The sequence below is a fragment of the Pygocentrus nattereri genome, chromosome 7 (genome assembly GCF_015220715.1).
Source record: "Pygocentrus nattereri isolate fPygNat1 chromosome 7, fPygNat1.pri, whole genome shotgun sequence".
NCBI classification, from domain to species: Eukaryota; Metazoa; Chordata; class Actinopteri; order Characiformes; family Serrasalmidae; genus Pygocentrus; species Pygocentrus nattereri.
Window position 1 is genome coordinate 13,321,862 of NC_051217.1, and position 20,767 is coordinate 13,342,628.

At 38.5% G+C, this 20,767-nt stretch overlaps 1 protein-coding gene across 3 annotated transcripts in view; it reads right to left on the minus strand.

Moving 5' to 3' along the window:
* Window positions 1-374: 374 nt before the first annotated feature.
* The window catches only part of ppfibp2a (PPFIA binding protein 2a), a 49,590-nt gene continuing 29,197 nt past the window's right edge, over window positions 375-20,767 (minus strand). For 2 of the 3 annotated variants that reach the window (XM_037539752.1, XM_037539753.1), the window contains 20 exons: window positions 19,870-19,998; window positions 18,268-18,379; window positions 15,978-16,010; window positions 15,264-15,325; window positions 13,131-13,206; window positions 12,829-12,923; window positions 12,653-12,720; window positions 12,404-12,464; window positions 12,267-12,296; window positions 9,631-9,748; window positions 8,728-8,760; window positions 7,179-7,314; window positions 6,953-7,081; window positions 5,625-5,775; window positions 5,081-5,192; window positions 4,390-4,478; window positions 4,154-4,276; window positions 2,678-2,803; window positions 2,168-2,356; window positions 375-1,071 (listed from right to left, as the gene is read on the minus strand). In XM_037539752.1, the coding sequence (XP_037395649.1) occupies window positions 868-1,071; window positions 2,168-2,356; window positions 2,678-2,803; window positions 4,154-4,276; window positions 4,390-4,478; window positions 5,081-5,192; window positions 5,625-5,775; window positions 6,953-7,081; window positions 7,179-7,314; window positions 8,728-8,760; window positions 9,631-9,748; window positions 12,267-12,296; window positions 12,404-12,464; window positions 12,653-12,720; window positions 12,829-12,923; window positions 13,131-13,206; window positions 15,264-15,325; window positions 15,978-16,010; window positions 18,268-18,379; window positions 19,870-19,998 (2,076 nt within the window). In that variant the 3' untranslated portion in view covers window positions 375-867. The remainder of the gene's footprint in view (window positions 1,072-2,167; window positions 2,357-2,677; window positions 2,804-4,153; window positions 4,277-4,389; window positions 4,479-5,080; window positions 5,193-5,624; window positions 5,776-6,952; window positions 7,082-7,178; window positions 7,315-8,727; window positions 8,761-9,630; window positions 9,749-12,266; window positions 12,297-12,403; window positions 12,465-12,652; window positions 12,721-12,828; window positions 12,924-13,130; window positions 13,207-15,263; window positions 15,326-15,977; window positions 16,011-18,267; window positions 18,380-19,869; window positions 19,999-20,767) is intronic. The other variant, XM_017709041.2, reaches the window with a different exon arrangement.

Below are 20,767 nucleotides of genomic sequence, written 5' to 3' on the forward strand. Positions count from 1 at the left end.
CTGGGTGATTTCATAGACAACTAACTGTACTTTGTTGTCAACATTGTCAACAACACATGTCAACAATTTCAAAATAATCAGTTTTTTTTTTTTACCAGCCAGATGATGGCAGTATTGCACAACAAATACCAGACAATTTTTGGGCCCTCCCGATCCCCCCATTTTAAATGATTTTTTCTTTACATTTTAGAGTCAAATTCATCTGTATGAGAAAGATCATAACTGTCACTAAGCAGATGGGTCATCCCATTTCCTTTTTGTCTTTATTTATTCCCAATTGTTAGACTATAAGCAGCCATCTCTTTTTTATCAGACTCAAAAATGAAGTACTCAGTTTGAGGGTCACTATTATGGATAAACAAGTCTCACCCATATTTGTCTTCTTGTTAAAGTATATTTTAATTTATTGTTTTAACGTTTTAACAAGGTTTAAAGCTGGAAAATTACACTTACTGACCATTAGCCTCTGAAAGAGAGAGAGAGAGAGAGAGAGAGAGAGACAGACAGACAGACAGACAGACAGACAGACAATTGCAGTTTGTATGTTTGTTGCTATTTACCATGTAAAACATTTAGCATTGCTGATTCAGTATTTTGGATGCTTCGTCAAGGAATCTGTACACCAGCTTTCAGGTTTACAGCATGCTAACAATAACATAATTCAAATTACACAGCTCACTAGTAAGTCCACATGATTCTCAACCAAGTTATGTCCAGATGAATCAGTTGTGAATCGTATCCCTAATTCATCAAGCAGCATGGGCTGGGGTTTCTGTGGAGCTGTCCATTTGAGTGTACGTGAAGGAGCAAGCATAGACTTATTGGCTGAAGAGGAGTGTTACTGGCTAAGAGCGCATAGCGGGAGGATCAGCTCTTTGGCCCAATCTGATCCAGTCTATCCGTGTCTCTGTCCACGATGGGGCTTAGACCTCTAAAGCTTCCTTGGGGCCGGTGAGGGTTTCCGTTTAATACAGGTGAGATGGCCACATCTACTGGGCAGATGTAGTCTGCGGAATCATCAGGTCTTCTCTTCCTTAAGTGGCTGAAGTTTGTGAAGCCAAGCTTCTTTGGCTGAAATAAGAAGGAATGAAGCAGTGAATAAATCAATATGATAACTCACAAAATACCAGAAATACAGGTTATACAGGTTAACAGCTATATCTGAAATCACATATTCTAAACAGTAAGCCAAAATAGTAGTTCTGAAATAGTTCTGAAGATGCTAGATCAGACATTGGAGGGGAAAAAAAGAATGAAGATTTTTTTTCTAAGCAAATGAGTCCAGCTGCTGCATTTGATTTAGGCAATCAAGCAGGAGCAGACTCGTCTGTCACGAATGGCAAACATAAAACTGTCTGTGAAGATATTTTGTCTTCTTTGAATCCGTAACAGTTCTAGATAATAATGAAAATATCTGATTTATACATAACTGTTGAGAGAGAAGATGTGGAAGAAAAGCATTTCACTGCATGCTACACAGATTACTTGCTAACACAGCTAGCTCGCCAATGGGAGTGAGCCAGCTAACTTGCTGGCTTGTATGGATGACTGGTGCATATACAAGAAAATGATAAAAGAATAAAAATATATTTCTGCATTTTCTTTTTGTTATAAGTTTTGGTTTAACATTAAACTACAGTAAGAAACAAATAGAGTGTTTACTGCCACAAATATGTTGAATACTCTTCTTTTTTCATTAGAGTAATGGCAGAAACATCCACCAGTAGGTAGCAAAGAGATCCAGCACAGCATCACATGGCAACAAAAAGTGCCAGTGGTTGTGACTGTTAAAACTGAAATGAAATGAAAAGATTTGTACTGTGCCATCTCCAATAAATGTACCCAGATTATTTCACACATGTCATGTGAAAACACACTAGCCATTGTTCTTGCACTATTCCTGCTCAGGTGAATTTATTGTGGTTTTCAAAATTTTACTTCCCTGCAACAATTCAAACCTTACTGGCAACAGTTCAAACTAGTTCCGTGTTTAGAGCTCATGGAGCTATAAGCTGCTAGATGTTTAATTCTGTTGTCCAAAAATTTCCACACTCATTGTAACTCCATACTGAGTATACCAAAGTTTTAACTTTGCAAATAAGTCTGTAGTGCGTAGTGTTGTACTCAATTTTGGACACAGTGAATGTGAGTTTTTCTGATGCCATACCCGGACTTTGGCAGTGGTGGTGAGGGGCGTGTGTCCGCTAGCATTGGCATACTCCCGTTTCTCTTGCTGGGCCTGGGGCCCTACCAGAGCATTGAAGTTTGTGGCTAAATGGCGTCTGAGGAGCGTCTTCTGAGGAGGGATATTCAGCAACATGGCCAAGGTCTCAGAGTTAAAACGGGGCTCCAGGATCTGATGTTGAATCACAAAGAATATTATTTTAAAAACAGTATTTCAAAAAATCTGACCATATGATAGAAAATATAGAAATATTGTGATTATACAGTCTATATAGTGTACATATGGGATTTGTGATAGTTTGGGCAATAATCACATTAAAAAAAAAAATAGTGGAAGCTTAAAATCCCAAACTGCACCTAAATCATCATATATGTGCCCCAGACTATATACAGTTGGGGTAAGGGGAAATTTTCAAGTGAACAGGGTGTTCAAGGAACAAACAACCGCAGTGTTGTTTTTTTCTGAAAAGGGGGATGTCACTGGATGACTCACTATGAGGCCTCCATGTACGCCACTGCCTCTGAGGTTTGGAGCATACTCAGCCAGGTCCACAGAGCGCAGCCATTCCATTACCCGATGGTTAGACCACTGCACTACCTCTGAGGGGGATGTTTTATTCTGCAAAGAAACAGAGAGACAAACACACTGGTAGTATATGCAAGTATTTTACTTACTATTTTATCTCTTCTGTCAATATACACTATATTGCCAAAAGTATTCACTCATCTGCCTTCACACACACATGTGCTTGAGTGACATCCCATTCTTAATCCATAGGGTTTAATATGATGTTGGTCCACCCTTTGCAGCTATAACAGCTTCAACTCTTCTGGGAAGGCTTTCCATAAGGGTTAGGAGTGTGTTTATGGGAATTTTTTGACCATTCTTCCAGAAGCGCATTTGTGAGGACACTGAAGTTGGACGAGAAGGCCTGGCTCACAGTCTCCGCTCAAGGCCAGTCAAGTTCTTCCACACCAATCTCTTTATGGACCTTGCTTTTTGCACTGGTGCAGTCATGTTGGAACAGGAAGGGGCCATCCCCAAACTGTTCCCGCAAAGTTGGGACCATGAAATTGTCCAAAATTGGTCTGCTGAAGCATTAAGAGTTCCTTTCACTGGAACTAAGAGGCCGAGCCCAACTCCTGAAAAACAACCGCACATCATAATCCCCCCTCCACCAAACTTTACACTCGGCACAATGCAGTCAGACAAGTACCGTTCTCCTGGCAACCACCAAACCCAGAATCATCCATTGGATTGCCAGACAGAGAAGTGTGATTCGTCACTCCAGAGAACATGTCTCCACTGCTCTAGAGTCCAATGACGGCGCTTTACACCACTGCATTCGATGCTTTGCATTGTGCTTGGTGATGTCAGGCCTGGATGCAGCTGTTTGGCCATGGAAACCTGACATGGAAAGGCCACATGAAGTTTGGAGGTCTGTAGTGATTGACTCTGCAGAAAGTTGGTGACCTTTGCGCACTATGCGCCTCAGTATCCATTGACCATGAGCTGAAATTTTACATGGCCTACCACTTTGTGGCTGAGTTGCTGTCATTCCCAATCTTTTCTACTTTGTTATAATACCACTGACAGTTGACTGTGGAATATTTAGCAACGAAGAAATTTCATGACTGGACTTGTTGCACAGGTGGCATCCTATCATGGTACCACACTGGAATTCACTGAGCTCCTGAGAGCGACCCATTCATTCACAAATGTTTGTAGAAGCAGTCTGCATGCCTAGGTGCTTGGTTTTATACACATGTGGCCATGGAAGTGATTGGAATACCTGAGTTCAATGATTTGGATGGGTGAGTGAATACCTTTGGCAATATAATGTATATTGTGTATACCTTCTAACACAACTGCTTGTTAAAGTTTTGCATAAACTTATGCATTAAGCTTTGAGTCTCTTAGCATTTAGTTTTTTAAGTTTCTACCATAAATACATCAAGACATTCCCACCTCGTCCCCTGGTCGCCGTCTCAAGCAGTGGGGGTTGAACTTGTTCGCATGGAGCACGTGGATGGCACATTTGATGCTGAGATGATGAAGCTGACTTGTGACTTTCAGGAACAGAAGATCATTCTGAGAGAAGGTGAAAGTAATATCAAAGGTACAAAGGTCCATGCAGCAGCATTTTCACGTTCCATTAGTATCACTTATAGGGGTTGCGGGAAACAGCTGCTGTTTGGCCTTACCACTGTCAGATACTGAAGCATTCTACCATCAACCCTGCTCTCATGGAACTGGTCTTTGTACTGAGGTAGACCAATGTCATCCAACCACCCTAAGTTCAGAAACCAGGAGAAAACAACATTTGCAAACATCAACTCAAAAGTATGTATTTTTGATGATAAAGGGAATGAAGTTTGCCCAATCAAAATGCTAATTTAACATTTTCAATAACTGACCTATCCATGTACAACCTACAAATATGTTGTTTGTAGCTGCTGTTACTAGGTTGCTAGGTATTAGCACTGAGAAATTATTACACACACCTCAGTCTTTTATTAAAATACGGTGTATTATTAATTTTAAATGTCTTTTTTGTATGAATGTGAAAGTTCACATATAAGATGCAGTTTTTATGCCATGTAATCAAGATTTTTAGGTACAAACACAATTGAAAGGCTAAACAGGAATTTCACCATTGTAACCCAACCCATTAGCCAAAGGATTTGCAGATAACTCTAAATTTGTTTTGAAAACGGCACTACAATTTTTATTAGGTTTAATGTTCTGTATAAACAACTCAACTGTACACCTAGAAAATATTCTAGCTCACAGAGAACAAAGAAAAAATTTTATATTTTAACTCACAGTCTTACATTATGCCTTAGTTTTGTGTTTTAGTACAATTAATTCTCATGTCTATTACTGACTACTCACGTGTAACCCAGATGTGATCGAGCTCAGAGGATTTCTCCATTGCCTTGTTGCTAAATGACCTGAGAGCCAGCTGCAGCTTCTTTCTGTGGAGGGGATGTTTGATCCCCATCTCCTATGACAATATACAAATGAAACACTACAGTAAAATACTGATACATGTTCAAAATCATTCAGGATCTTGAAAGAATATGACAATATTCATTGTTATTGTGATAAATGATGTTACAAGGTGTCACAATACATTACAGTATGCTTTTCTGAGCATCTGCTGAATATCATCAATACTTCCACTATATATGTTCCACTACAAAGAGAGCATAATTATTTATGTTTATTTGTATGTAGCACAGATGAGAGATTGATAGACTGTATGAGGCACTGAATAAAAGTTTGAATACTTTTTATCATGATATATTCCATGTATTATGGAAATGTCTTTTTTGCTATACTGCCTGACCCATTTCACAGTCAAATTAGTTTCAATCTATTGGTAGCGACAGAGGTTGTAACATAACGCATGAAAGATAATTTGAAAAAGGTATACCTTCTCAAATTCCTGTGGTGTGGCAGAAAGTAGAGTCTGACCGCTGACCACCCACTGACGGGCCAGATTAACATACTGACCCAGTCCATAGTCCTCCAGCCAGCCACATACTTGCTCTGTGGTCCACTTAGAGAAGGGCATTGACATATCCCTAAAGAGAGGAAGAATGCATATTTTGAATGCCAATTTTAATGAATACACTGAAGCTGAGGGTCCACACTGAAACAATGTATGCAGAGTAATAGACAGACTCTAGAATTCTACAAGTCACTCAATAAGACTTATAGTTGCAGACTATAATATAACAGTTATTTTGGTTCTCATTCTTCCAGTTGTTCCCTCAAATCAAAGTGTTGGATGGGGAAAATATCTCACTGCCTCCCAACCTAGTCAAAAATAAATAAATAAAAAAGGCCAAATGGCAACAAGGCATTTGCCATAGGAACTGGTTTTTGTGGTGGCACAGAGTTCCTGTTTTAACCTTAAAGGGGAATTCTACCAATGTTTAAAAATTTCTGGATAATTCAGTGGCTGATATATAAATAAAGTCAACCAGAGTACTTTGATGTGAAATCAATCATTTGTAGAGAAACTTACTATTTATACATTTCTTTACAGTGGCAGTGATAGGAACCAGGAGTCCTGATGTCCACAATGCAAACACAGCCGTTATATTTACAATTCAAAACCCCCAGTGAACTATTCTGAGAACTATTTTCTGAGGGTTTTTTTGTAATGTCGATGAAGGTAAAATAATAGTCATCCTGAAAATAAGTTTTCTTTGGGCACTCTTTCCTTAGAACACCCCTCATGTATCTCTCCACCATCATAGGGGAGGGAGTTTTTGGAGGTATTAAACTTCTTAAATCTTTGAATCTGTATGTTTATCTAGCACAAAGCATTTCACACCAAACCGCTCTGAATGATTTTGTTGACATGGTTTTGCATGACCATTTAATTATGCAAACAATGTTGAAAAATTGGTGAATTTCCCTGTTAATTCTTGCTATATTGTCCACCGACTTTAATTGATTGGTTGAGCAACTGACACCTCACAAACTTTGCAAAAATATGATGTGCTCTCTTCTCTCTTGCCATTTTCTCCCACATGTTTCTGTTTTCTTCAAGTGTATAAGCCTCATGCATGTTGACTGGTCAAGTTAAGAAGCGATGGAACAGTTATACTTTCCAGTTCTAAAATCTGATTAACTGAGGCCTTTAAATGGCCATGTGAAATACTTAATCAAGTAAATTCATTAAAATGAAATAAGTGTTAACTTGGCATTAGATAAAACAAAGACTCTTTGCTATATAATGAAGAAACCTACCGGACTGAGCGGCCCGAGTCCGGTGTCCGGGCCAGTCTGGGTCCAGCTGTTGCTCTGAAGCCCCCCCTCCTGAATTCAGTGGGCTCTAGGTCATCTCCCTGCAGACCCCCTGACTGAGTCCTCCTGATCCTAAACATAGAGACTTTTGCGTGAGCAAGGACAGCTTTTAATAGAACACAATGACACAGGTACACATGCACATACACAGGCATGCACTCTCACTCACTTTCCCCACAGCTTGCGTATGCTCTTGTTGTTCTTCAGATTTTCCTGTGAGACAGGAGACTGCTGTCCAGAATCCACTCCAGATGACACTGGCGAAAGATCTGATGTGTTTGTGTCCTCCATCCTCTCTGTCTTTCCTGCATGAAAAGTAAATACAACACGTATGTATTCGAGTGAAGTGCTGAATATTTATCACTGGCATTTAAACAAGATAAAAATCCCTGCCAGAAAAAAGTTTGTTTTTATTACCATTCCAAGCCACTGAGAAGAATTTCACAAGCCAGCCATGTGTGATGCTATCAACGCAGCTATGTTACTGTTTTAAGGCCCATTTACTGTTAAGTTTAGCACCATTAAATGTAAACAGTAAGTCTTTTACACAAACTAAGAACAAAATACAGAACTAAAAGTGACCTTGGGCATTTCATTGAATATAAAGGCTATTGTTGTTATATCCTCTCTGTCCTGTTTGATTAGTATCCTGTTATTTTGTAAAAGAATCATGCCAGACATTTATGCTACTGTGAAAAAGTAATTGCCCCTTCCTGAACTTCTCCATTATTATATATTTTCACAGTGAACGCTTTTAGATATTTAAACATAATGCAATACCAGACAAACATAACCAATCATCTCTTTTGTATTTTCTTTTGTATGGTCCTGTTTGCTTGCACAGATGTTTTGGCGAATATATCACTTCAATATAAGAGAGGCTTACATTCCACGGGGCATTCAAGCCTGGCTGTGCTCAATCAGTCGAATCTCATGATAAATGAAATCGGTAAAGTTGCTATTTGACTATAAGGGCAATCATTTTTTCACATGGGCTCTTCACATGCTGGATATCTTTGATAGACTTTCCTAAGATTCTCCTTGTCAAATATTACATTTTGATTAACGATCTAAAAGTTTTCATTGTGATAAATATGCTGTGATAATAGAGAAAATCAGGAAGGGCCAAATACTTTATCACAACAATGAATACACTCACTTTATGTGTATTTATTTAACACACACTTTTATCCAGGACAACACAGAAAATGTACTAACAGTAGAAATGAAATCGATATAACGTCCTTGGGAAATCAGAGAATAGTCCAAATAAAGTGCTGTTATTCTGAGCAGAAGATAGTACAGCCAAGAGGACAGGCGTTCTACAGTGAATGTGCATCTGTGAGTGTCTGCCCTGAACGCTAACAGATGCCTGAGCATCTGGCCCTGGTTAAGGCTATAAAGCAGCTGTAGCCACAGGTCTCCTTCCAGTGATGGCACCACCCCAAAGAGAGAGAGAGAGAGAGAGAGAGAGAGAGAGAGAGAGAGAGAGAGAGAGAGAGAGAGAGAGATTCTGTCTGAAACAGACTAAGGGAGGGAAACAGGGCTAACTCTGGCCCTGCCTTGGGGCCCCCCACTACACTACCTGATCAAAGAAATGGGTAAAGCTTGGTGTGGTAGAAGTGGCCCAAGTGGTTTTCATTTGCTGAAAGGGTGGATGATGGAAGGGGCCAGAAATATACATTCAAAGAGTTTCAGCAGACACCAGTGGTAGATACCTAAAACTGGAGCGCTTGCACTCCTGCAGCGACCTTCATGCCATAGCCAAGAGTTTAGAAAGCATAATAGAAGAAGAAAAAAGAGCAGAAGACATACACAACATTTAAAAACAGACAAAGCTAGCTACAGCAGTGCTGAGGCAAGAGAATACTACTAGTAGAGAGCACAAGCAGGATTAATAAAGCAGTACATGGGATATTAAAGGGCCCATATAATGGAAAAAAATGTAGCTTCACTTTTTAAATAAAAAAGTTTGATATAGCATGTAAACACGGCTAAAGTTTCCAAACCTACCATTCAGCCAGGCCATACAGTCCATATATGAAAACCAACTGCATAAGTGGCCTGTTTTGAATGTATTGTTTTTGTGAAGCCACAGAACCACCAACACATTTAGAATGATCTGCCTATTCAGCCTACCAACTTACCCTTACCCATTTATACTGAAGTAATGTTTCAGCCTGGAACGAGGCACAATATAAACCAGCCAATCAGGACAGAGATCAATATATCAGCCTTAAAGGGAAAGTGACAAACAGCTTGTTTTATTTCTAAGGGTAAAGAGAGGTTGGAAAAGTCAGAGAAAGCTCAGGGGAAAAAAAAGGAAAGAAATATGGGCCCTTTAATGCCTTTAGGTTTAAACAGGTTTAATAATCATTTATTAAGTTTAGGGCATATTATTATACACTGATTATTCAGTACCTACTATTAAATTAATATGTAAACATTGCAGTTACAAGTGAGAAACTGACGTGTGTAGCCTTTCAGTTTACGGGCTTGAGTGTTACTTATTGTATAACAAAGTGCTTATTTAGTGAACTACTGTTTTTACTGACAGTGCAGAGTGAGTTCATGGTTAAATTATGGTGCTGTTTATGGCATGAGTGTAATGTGGTTCATACGCAGGTTGAGGTCTCCGTCCTCACTCCCTTCTCGAGACCTTGCTTCTGAGCTATCGCTCTTCCCAGCCTCTGTTAGAGAGGATTTCCCAGTCTGCTGTTTGGAGTCTGAGTTCTGATTCTGAAAAGTACAGTAAAATCAACAATAACAACATGTTAAAATGTTAAGCTGGTATTCAAGGTTGTACAGACAGTATTAGCTCAGGTAGGGCTGTACAATGTGTACAAAACTGTAGCAGTGCGATTATTGCATTTGTAATACAGTGAAAACTTATTGATGTATCATTCATATGACACGATGAAAGACTCGTCTACATTTTAAACCAAAAATTGTTTTCTAATTTGGTTACAAGAGTGCACCGATTCATCAAAAAACCCATAGAAACACTTATTTGGAACATCTGAGTCAAGAAGCTCACAGGGCTGAATGAGTTGGGGAAAAATATTTGATTGCAATTTTTCTAATATTTTAACTGCAAAATATTTTCTATACATCAAAGGGGAACTCCAGCCTAAAATTAGTTTTTTTTGTTAATTAACCTTTTCTTACTACAATACCCAGCATGCATTACAATAAAACATCACAAGGCCACTGGGAATCCCTGTGGTGTTAGTCAATCCTAACTGCTACCTTAGTCACTGAAATGAATGCTAATAAATACATCCAAGCTGGCACTACTGTAGCCTAATTATTACCTCAGACATCAAACAAAATAAGTGAAACAATAAAAATAAATAAATAAAACAGCAATTATCCTGATTTAGAATAAATTGGACACCCTAATTTTTTTACCCTTTCAACCTCAGAAAGGAGTGAAAACTGTAGTAAGATATGCAGATAGCCAAGTAGCTACCTTGCTATCTTTAGTCCTCAACTGATGAATAATGTGTTAAGCTTGTTAGCAATAATGTTAGTTATCTGGCTTTCTGCATTCACCAGCTTACAAAAAATGTCAATTATGACAACGCTGCACTTTGCAAATTGCTTAAATTGTTTAAAATTACAACTTTGATATAAAATGATTAATAAACATTACACCGTAATTTGCAAAATTATTGGTTCCACCTTAAAAGCCATCAGATTTGTTTGGATTGATCCAGTCAATTCTTTTATTGCAAACCAATATGCTCTTAAAGTAATTTTAATTTTAAATCTTAAAGTCAAAATTAACTGAAGCTTTAGTTTTTAAGCACGCTGAAGCAGGTCGTCATGTACAACCTCTTTGTACCATCCATCTGTCCTCCAATTTTAATTAGATGCCCAGTCCCCACTGAGGAAAAGCATTCCCACAACAGGATGTTGCCACCCCCATACTTCACTGCTGGGATGGTGTTTGTTGAGAAATGGGCAGTGTTAGGTTTGTGCCACACACGTCGTTTTAAATGCATTTTGAATGTTGTCCAAAAAGCTCAATTTTGCCTTATCTGACCACAAAACCTTATCCCATAGTATGGCATGGTCACTCTGATGTTTTTTGGCTCCAAATGTGCTTTAATGTGTTTTTCTTCAGTAATGGCTTCTTTCTAGCCACCCTACCATACAGGCCAGATGTATGAGACGCTCTTAATATCGTTGACTGGGGCACCTTCACTCCAGTCTCAGCCACTGAACTCTGTAGCTCATTCAGAGTGATCTGTTGACCTCTCTGTCGCTTCCCTCACAGGTGCCCTTATAGTTTTGAAGGATGGCCTTATTAAGACAGTGCTGGATAGTATGATGCAGCTTCCTTTTCCTCATTGATCAAACTGCACTCACTGGGATATCCAAGTACTTGAATATTAATTTGTAGCCCATTTTCTTCTCTAACTTTATCTTTAATTTCCTTAAAATACTCGTCGGTCTTTTTTTTCACAGCTTGACCAATGGTACTTAAATTATGGCAGTATTTTATTGAGAAAAGATGATTCTTTATTAGCCCACTTTTACCCTGTTCTTCAGTGGTCAGGACTGTGCCATAAACACCATATTCACTCACTGCCCACTCTATTAGACACGCCTACCCCATTAGTACACCTTGTAGATGTAAAGTCAGAGACGATAGCCCATCTGCTGCACACTTTGTGTTGGTCATCCTCTAGTCCTTCACCAGTGGTCACAGGACGCTGTCCACAGGATGCTGTTGGCTGGATATTTTTGGTTGGTGGACTATTCTCAGTCCAGCAGTGACATTGAGGTGTTTAAAAAATTCCATCTGCACTGCTGTGTCTGATCCAATCATACCAGCACAACACACACCAATGCACCCCTATCACATCAGTGTTACTGCAGTGCTGAGAATGATCCACCACCCGAATAGTACCTGCTCTGTGAGGGTAAATGGGGGTCTTGGCCATTGTAGAACAGGGTAAAAGGGGGCTAACAAAGTATGCATAGAAACAGATGGACTTCAGTCTGTAATTGTAGAACTACAAAGTGCACCTATATAGTAAGTAGAGCTGATAAAATGGACGCTGAACGTAGAAACCAGGAGGTGGTCATAATGTTATGCCTGATCTGTGTATATCGTGTAGATCTACTCTTAGCAGCACACGAAATGCACTTGTTTGAGTATTATAAGCTTCACTGAGGTATGTGTCAGCATATCATCAGCAGTCTCATTTTAAGAAGCAGTGAAGGGGTTAATCACAAGAATCTATACCTCCTCTGAAGAAACGACTTCCACAGGAGTCTACAGATTGGAAAAGACAAATCAGCAATGAGATCAGAAAACAAAGAAACAAGGACAGAACCAGAGCTAGAATCTGTATAGTCTCCAGAGTGAAAAAGACAGCTGACCTTTTGTGATGCTCCACCTTTCAAGTCTTCCATGCTGCAGGAGAGCGGTTTTGTATGTGGCCTGAGACAACAAGACAATGTGTTATTTACACAAATAAACTAGGATACCATTTAGTGATTGCTTCACACGTGATGGCATTTTTAGACGCTCAGTATAAATAAGATCTATGAACTGTGATCTATTTTTTGTGCACACTGCATGCATGTACAGACTGCAGTCCTCCTGAGTATTAAATGAAATGGCTGTACCTGGTTTCTGTCTCTTTCTGACTGGACAGTGTGGACGCAAGAAGTGGAGAAGAAGCACTGGATGTCAGCTTAAATAAAGACAGCTAAACATTAGAGTACAAAGCAGCAGTAGCAGACTTGTTTATAAGAACAGCAAAAGGATCATATAGCCATATCCATATAGTTCCCATTTATACCTCAGTGTGAGGCTTAACAGTCAGAGCCTTCATCCTCACTCCTCCGCTCGGCTCCTCTTCCTCACTGCTGCCTTGTTGAGATATCGTTGCTGAGGCTTATGAGTGAAAACAGATCAATAATTAAAATTAAAATGAAAATGAATTCAAGCACAAGACAGTTGGAATTCAGACCAGGCTTATGTAACATCTTGTGCTAGAAAATATGCCATCCAGATTTATTGGATTTATTTGACTTTTTCTTACATTCTTTTCACTTACACAACTTGAAATTGTTGTGTACAAGGTTGAAAGCAAAGACTTACGCTGAACCAAGGTCATGCCATCTCTGAACTGCCTGCAGTGGCTCAGGAGGAGGGAGAGTTCTTCTATACGCCGATCCTGAGAAAAAGAAATACAATTTATGACTCTCTCTCTCTCTCTCTCTAGATATAGATATGTATGTGTATATATATATATATATATATATATATATATATATATATATATATATATATATATTACTGTATTTTACTGTATTTAGTAAATCATCACTGTCATGCAAAACACTTTCAGTTGTGTTAAAACTTCATGAAGAACAAACTGACAGAACTGGTCCAAAATTGGTTTAAAAAAAAAAAAAACTAGTTAAATGAACTTTTTTACCTTCTCCAGTAAAGTTATTATTTTGGAGATGATGGTATGGATTACAAGGCAAAAAATCCACAATAAAAACACAAGTATTATGTATCACAGATACTGAAAATAATTACAATAAGGTCAAATCAAAAGGAACTTTGGAGGAATGGAGAGAGTATGTGTATATATTACAACATATGAGTCATTCTTTAGATTACTATTTACTATTTACTAAGCTTCCTTGCCCCAGTCATATATAACATACATGGCAGCCAAGCTGGATGGTACTTAAGCTAAATTGGAAAGCAGAGATTTGGCAGTGAGTTCAGAGGAGTGGGTGCATTTTGAAGTGGTGCCTCGGGGCAAACCCTGCCACATCTCTCCTACTGCAAATCCATGATGGGGTTTGGCAGGGGCTTGCACCTAGAAGACTGGGCTGAGGGAAACGACTTTGGCTGGAGTTCTGAAAACTGCTCTGACTGAGAGCTGTCTGCTGTAGAACTTAAGCCCCTCACAATGAGCACTGCTATGGGACTTTGTAATGGCTACAAGCACATAACTACATAGCGCTGCTGTCTCAACAAAACCTCACACACCCAAAACGGTAACCTTACAGGAGAAGGAGAAACATTCTTAAATTTGAATGGAGGTTATTGGAACAAGATCTTATCCCAAGCTGTTTTAGAGAATTTCTATTGGTCCATTCATCTTGAAAATTGAATATATTGTAAATGGCATGTGTCATTTACACATTACACAAACAATAAAAAATGCCCAAATGGACATATAAAGTATTGTTCAGACAAACATTTGGTCAAATGATATATTCACACTCCTACTGTATTTAATGACTGTCACTGTTTCCAAAGACCCAATCAACATGTCATAACACTGGCAACAAAACTAGCCAATATTAACATCTGACATTTTGTTATATATTTAGTGGCATATTGAAGAACTTGTTTTATGCTAGAATGAATTACCAATTACCAATCTTTATTACAGCAATATAGTATGAAAGCAAGTGAAATTCTATGCTCTAAGTTAAGATTAACGTATGAATGAACAATATGCTGTAACACAGAAAAACTATATATGAAAAATAAAAAGTAAGCAAAAATAAGACCTAAATTACAGAGATTATAAAAATCATTAAGAGCTCCACACCATACACTACAGTATTTATGTTATTTAAGACCTGTGCAATTCTGCCATGTATTGGAGTTTAGGAAATGATGATAATATCTGACAAGTAACTGCTTGTAAAGCACCATTTAAGACTCTTTTTGACTCGAGACCAATCTGATTAAAAAAAAATACTAAGCTTAAAAATGAAGCACTTCACATATAACAAGCATATAAAAGTAGGCCATCATGCTCAAACTTTACTCTTTGCATGTATAATAATAAAAGAGTTCTAAAGCTTGTAACAATAGTCCAATCCAAATGTAGCTATTTACGCATTCAAATGATTGAGTCGTCAGGGTTCTATAAAGCTGCTTCCTTCACTAAAGAACCCTTAAAAAACCACTTTTTTAAGGGTGCCCTCAAACATTAAACTTCTTTACAAAACATACTTTGTGTGCTATTCCCACAAAATATTGTCAGATTCATTTGATACTGATACCTGTTTTTTTTACCATATACAATTACATCAGGCAGTATTATTGGTTATCGGAATTATTGGTTAGTGGAGTGTTTTTAAAGTGATTCTGGTCACAAAGTTTTCATATCAGAAAAGCCCTTCTACCCAATTACACCACACTGTATGTACACTATATTCACTCCTTCTGAATACGGAGAACAAGAATCCAATTTACCTTTTCATCATTGGCAGCGATTAATAATTCCATTCCTGTTTTTAGCTTTTGTAACTCCTGATCTGTTGAGAAAGAGGTCAAATGAACATCTTTGTAGAAAATCTATTAAAAGAGTCCTTTCACTATTGTGACTTCATGGTGATTTGACTATAGTCACCATGGCTTTCACAACAAGCACACTGCACTCATGCCTCCAGACAAATCAGATCAAATTCTCTTTGCATGCACAAGAAGATCAGAAAGTCGTGTTGTGACACACTGGTATTGATTGAGTCACAGTGCTAGAGTGCAGCTTTGCTGAGGGAGGATAAGCCAGTTTAATCCATCTGATTTCAGTGAAGGGCAAACTTAAGCCAGAGTATTATACTATATTCTACATAATAATAACAGACTGGAAGCTCACTTTGATGCAGTATGAACTGACAAAGTCATTTTCTTGGTCTAAGAATTGACAGTGACAAGTGTCTTTTGTTGTGCTATTATATAAGCATAGAGAAAGCATAGCACAGGAGCTTAGGCACTGCCTTCATTTCTATATCCATAGAAAAGCAACAGCAGAACAGAAACATTTTCAAATGTGGAAACAGTGCAGAAGATGAGTAGCGGCACTGGAAGTCGGTGTCATATATAGCTGAGGCCGTGCTTATCAGGTTAAGAACCTCATACATGTGCTTGTGTTTTTGTGTCAGCGTGCAAATGCATGAACATCCTTACGTTTAGTGTTGAGCCTTCTCCTGTATATCTCCTCTAATGGTGAGAGGAAGGTGACGAGGATATAGAGATGCTGTTAGTCATCACACGTAAACATGTGCAAGCATTACACAAGCATCACACTACACAAGATGTGTGCCCTGACAATTGAGTACTCAGTCAACTGTTCCAGATAACAGTGTTCAATTGCCAAAATGACTGGATTCATTGAACCAACTTTATTTTGGTTGTACAGGTTATACATAGACCACCCTTCAGTGCCTGTCCATCCTTCCTCTGCGAGAAGACAACTCAACACTATGGGTTTTAAAGGATGTGTTGGCATTAAGATGTGTTACTGAGAAAATGAAATAGTCAAAACTGAAGAACAATTGCAAATCAGACAAATAAGCTGCAGGTGCTCTCAGTACTATGGACTGTCCAGCCCAGAGTCCAGATCTCAACATCACTGAATGTGTTTGGGATCATTTGGATCGTGAGAAGCAGAAAATGCAACCAACTTCTAGGACTGAATTGGAGATGTGGAAAAACATCCCTGCAGATTTCCCTGGAAAACTGAAAGTCTCCTGAAAAGAATTAGACCTGTATTTTACTCCCTGATGCTGGAATATGAAAAGATTGTACTTGTCCTTTTGTCCATTTGACAAAAAATTAAATAAATGAAGGGTGGTCTCTGACTTTTGACCAGTACTGTATGTCTTGTCATGTTACATTGCATTGAGAATGTAATTTATAACATAACAATATCAATCAAAGCCCTTTTTAAATCAAATTCCGAGTTTTACAGATGCCTGAATACCAAAATTAGTCAGAATGCACATCTGTACACTATACAAACACTAAGCACACATCACAAACACTTACTGTAAAGACTCCACACACATGCAGTTGTAGATGCCAGAAACTGTTCTCACTGCTATTGGACTCATAAAGGAGTGATTTTCAATCAAGTTTGTTTGGCTTCTGTTCCATGAGACACAACTTTTTAAACATCTAGAAAGACTAATTTTTATTAAATTATTAGAATATATTGCTGATATTCTAGAGCTTTATAGGTTTCTACTAATTAGTAGGAAGCTGTAAAAAAGCTGTAAGAGATTTTAGATGTGCTCAGAATGATAAATATTAAAGTAAAAGAAAACTTTATTCATATAAGATTAAGAAAACTTTATTTTATTTATTTACAAAATAGTGACATAAAAAGCTGAATAACATTGAGAATGATCAAAGGCACATAACTTTCCAAGAAATTACTACAAAATTAGATAATTACTGAGTATAATTTATTATTTAGTCACTTCTTGGTGTTCATGTTGAGTAAAACATCATAAAATGCATTGTAGTGTCTGGCTTATAATATTTCAATCTACTCTGTATATGTTACAGTTGAGTAATGTAGCAGCAATTTTTAATATGACAAAGGATTTCAAACTTAAATGTAGTAACAACAAACAGGCTGTTCAATACCAGGATCAGGCCCATGCATGGACTATGATCTTTCTGTGAGAGCAATAAATGCAAACCGTGCTCATCATAAATGTAACCAGCATAATATTTTTTCCATTCTTTTCCCTTTTTGCCCTGTGGTGTCCAATGCAGTTACAAAGTTAGGTAAATGAGACAACATAAAAAAATAAATAAATAACCTTGTCATGTGTCATATGTGTCTTATGTTGAATGCATTAGTTATCTTTATAATACACTGGCTTGCTCTTATGGCACTCACAGAAAGCAGCTTATAGCATACATCATTTTTATTAGTAACCTCAATTACTGAGGGCAATTCCACCAACTTTTCAAAAAATTTCAAAACTAGTCATTTAGAGCAATTTGATGTGAAATGGTTAATTGCAGGGAAAAATACTGACTCAGATTTGTTTCCAGCGGTGGTGACAGGAACCAGGGGTCTCAATGTCTGCAGTGCAAATATTACCTGAAAACCACTAGGGATCCTACATGAGCTTCTATATGTAATATTGATGGTGCCAAAGTAAAGGAAAATCTGAAAAAGGTTTTCTTTGGGGACTATTTTGCCTCACACTGCATGTACCTCCTGACTTAATGTGTATGTGTTTAAAAAAAAACAATTTTAGGACAAAATCTCAAAACTATCATAAAACAAGGTGGATCAGGCAATGTATTCATAACCATTTCATGTAATAACTTCCTGTCGTGAACCTTTTTAGAGATCTGGTTTCACCACTTTTTGTTTACATTTTAATGATTTAATAACGTAAAATGTTGAAAAATCAGTGGAATTCACCTTTGAAGGGCTAAAGCAGAAATGAGGTACCTCTCTCTGCACTGTCCACAGACACAGGCGCTTTGGAGAGCAGCTGGGCCTGAAGGTTCTCAATCTCAGCATTCTTACACTGCAGCAGCTGCTGTAGGCTCGAGATCTCCGCCTGGAGGTGAAACACAGCAGGTATTTATTATCTGTTATGTTCCAGTGAATAAGCAAAGTATGGCCAACTGTCTTTGCAAATGGATTTAGAAGGCTGAAGAATGAGGATGGGTTGATGTGAAAGGATCAAAGAGAAAAGGTTATAAATAATTTAGCACAATTTTTCAAAGAAACAATATCCAGAACATGAACACAGAACCTTAGCACATTTACAACATAAGCAGATCACAAAATAGCAACTAAAGTATGCAGCACATGAGTTTCCCATAACCCTCTTATAGGTCCACCATAGTGTATATGACCTCTTCTGACATTTTTGTTATGGCTTACCTACTTATGTCAGTTGAGAAATTCCACTGAAGTGTGGATTCTGAACATTCAGTCAATACAGTAGAATTAACAACAGATATATTTCATTTAATATATATATATATATATATATATATATATATATATATATATATATATATATATATCTTTCTTCCATGTTTTTTGTCATTTGTTAACACTAAAACAAGTGGAAAAAGGCTAGAAGTGCAATGTAAATGCCAACTGAATCTGAATGTAAAATGAATTAATTACATAATTAGGTAATTCTCTAAGTACATATGAATATTCAATCAATCAATAATACATCTAGCCATGTGAGAGTTAAACACTCAAAACCATCTGAATATTGTAGCAATGACTTCATGTCTTACAGCAATTTGGCGTGGACATGTGGACAATTAACACATGCAGGCGATGTCATGCTGCAGGGCCAGGGGCAGTGAACTGGGCAGCTAGTGTTAAAGCACATATGTCAATGTTAAAGAATAAGAGAGCTGTATCTGGGAGGATGAGAGTGTTTCTGTTAATCAAAGACGGACAAAGTATGCAGTAAATTAGAGGACTGTGGACAGAAGATGACAAAGCAATGGCACATGAGCTGTAGAGGACAAAAAGGGAGGAGCGAGCTAATGGGTTGAGGACATAATAGATGACATAGGAGCACAGGTGGAGAAGTGGGAGAGAGGGTGAAAGAAGTGAGATATAGGAGGTGGAGAAGGTAAATGATATGACAGAGGAAATAGGGAGAAGGGTATGAAGGAGGTTGGAGAGAAGCTGAGAGAAAAGCTGGGGGAGAGATGTTAGATAATGTGGGAACGGAGGTAGAAGAGATGGAGGACAGGAGGAAGGTCAGAGGAGGGGAGGAAGTGGAGGAGGCGGGAGAAAAGTAGAGAAGAGGAGGAAATGGTAGAGGGAGGAGAGGAAGAGAAGAGGGCAGGAGGTGGGAGAGGAGAGGAAAATGAGAAGGAAAAGAAATGTAGGTAGTGGGAGAAGAAGGAAGGATGTGGAGTAGGTGGGAGAGAAGATAAGAGGGAAGGTGGGAGAGGAGGGGAAAAAGGAAGAAGTGGAGGAGGTGGGAGAGGAGGAGAGGATAGGAGGAAGTGGAGGAGGTGGGAGAAGAGGTAAGAGAAGAGGTGGCAGAGGTGAGGAGGTGGGGGGCACCTGCAGGCTTCTGCTGCGCTCCTCCCACTGCTGCCTCTCCACCTGCAGCTGCTCCACCGTCAGCCTCAGATTAGACAATTGAGTCACCAGAGACTGGTAACATACGTGAAGAGAGTAAGAGATAGACAACTACAAAAAGAGGAGGACGGGAGGGGAGAGAGAGAGAGAGAGAGAGAGAGAGACAGAGAGAGAGAGAGAGAGAGAGCGAGAGAGAGAGACAGAGAGAGAGAGACAGAGAGAGAGAGAGAGAGAGAGAGCGAGAGAGAGAGAGAGCGAGAGACAGAGAGAGAGAGAGACAGAGAGAGAGAGAGAGAGAGAGAGAGAGAGCGAGAGAGAGAGAGAGCGAGAGACAGATAGAGAGAGAGAGAGAGAGAGAGAGAGCGAGAGAGAGAGAGAGCGAGAGACAGATAGAGAGAGAGAGAGAGAGAGAGAGAGAGAGACAGAGAGAGAGAGAGAGAGAGAGAGAGAGAGAGACAGAGAGAGAGAGAGAGAGAGAGAGAGAGAGAGAGAGAGAGAGAGAGAGAGCGAGAGACAGATAGAGAGAGAGAGAGAGAGAGAGAGAGAGAGAGAGACAGAGAGAGAGAGAGAGAGAGAGAGAGAGAGAGAGAGATGCAGAGTTAAGTGTACACTACAGTTCAAAAGTTTGGAATAAATGTTTTCAGTAATAAAAAGTAGAAAATAGTTCAAATATGTTAGTTCTGTGCAACTTCACAGCTAAGAAGGAGTTCTAAAAATCACTGAAAAGGCTATGTATAATAAAAAGAGTTAAACCAGAATGCTTCATATTTAAATAGTGGTAATTAAATCTCAAAGCAAATATAAAAAAAGTATGAAACTACATTATTTAATGATGACGTCTTGTTCTAAATGTACATGATATATACTAGTACATCTAAAA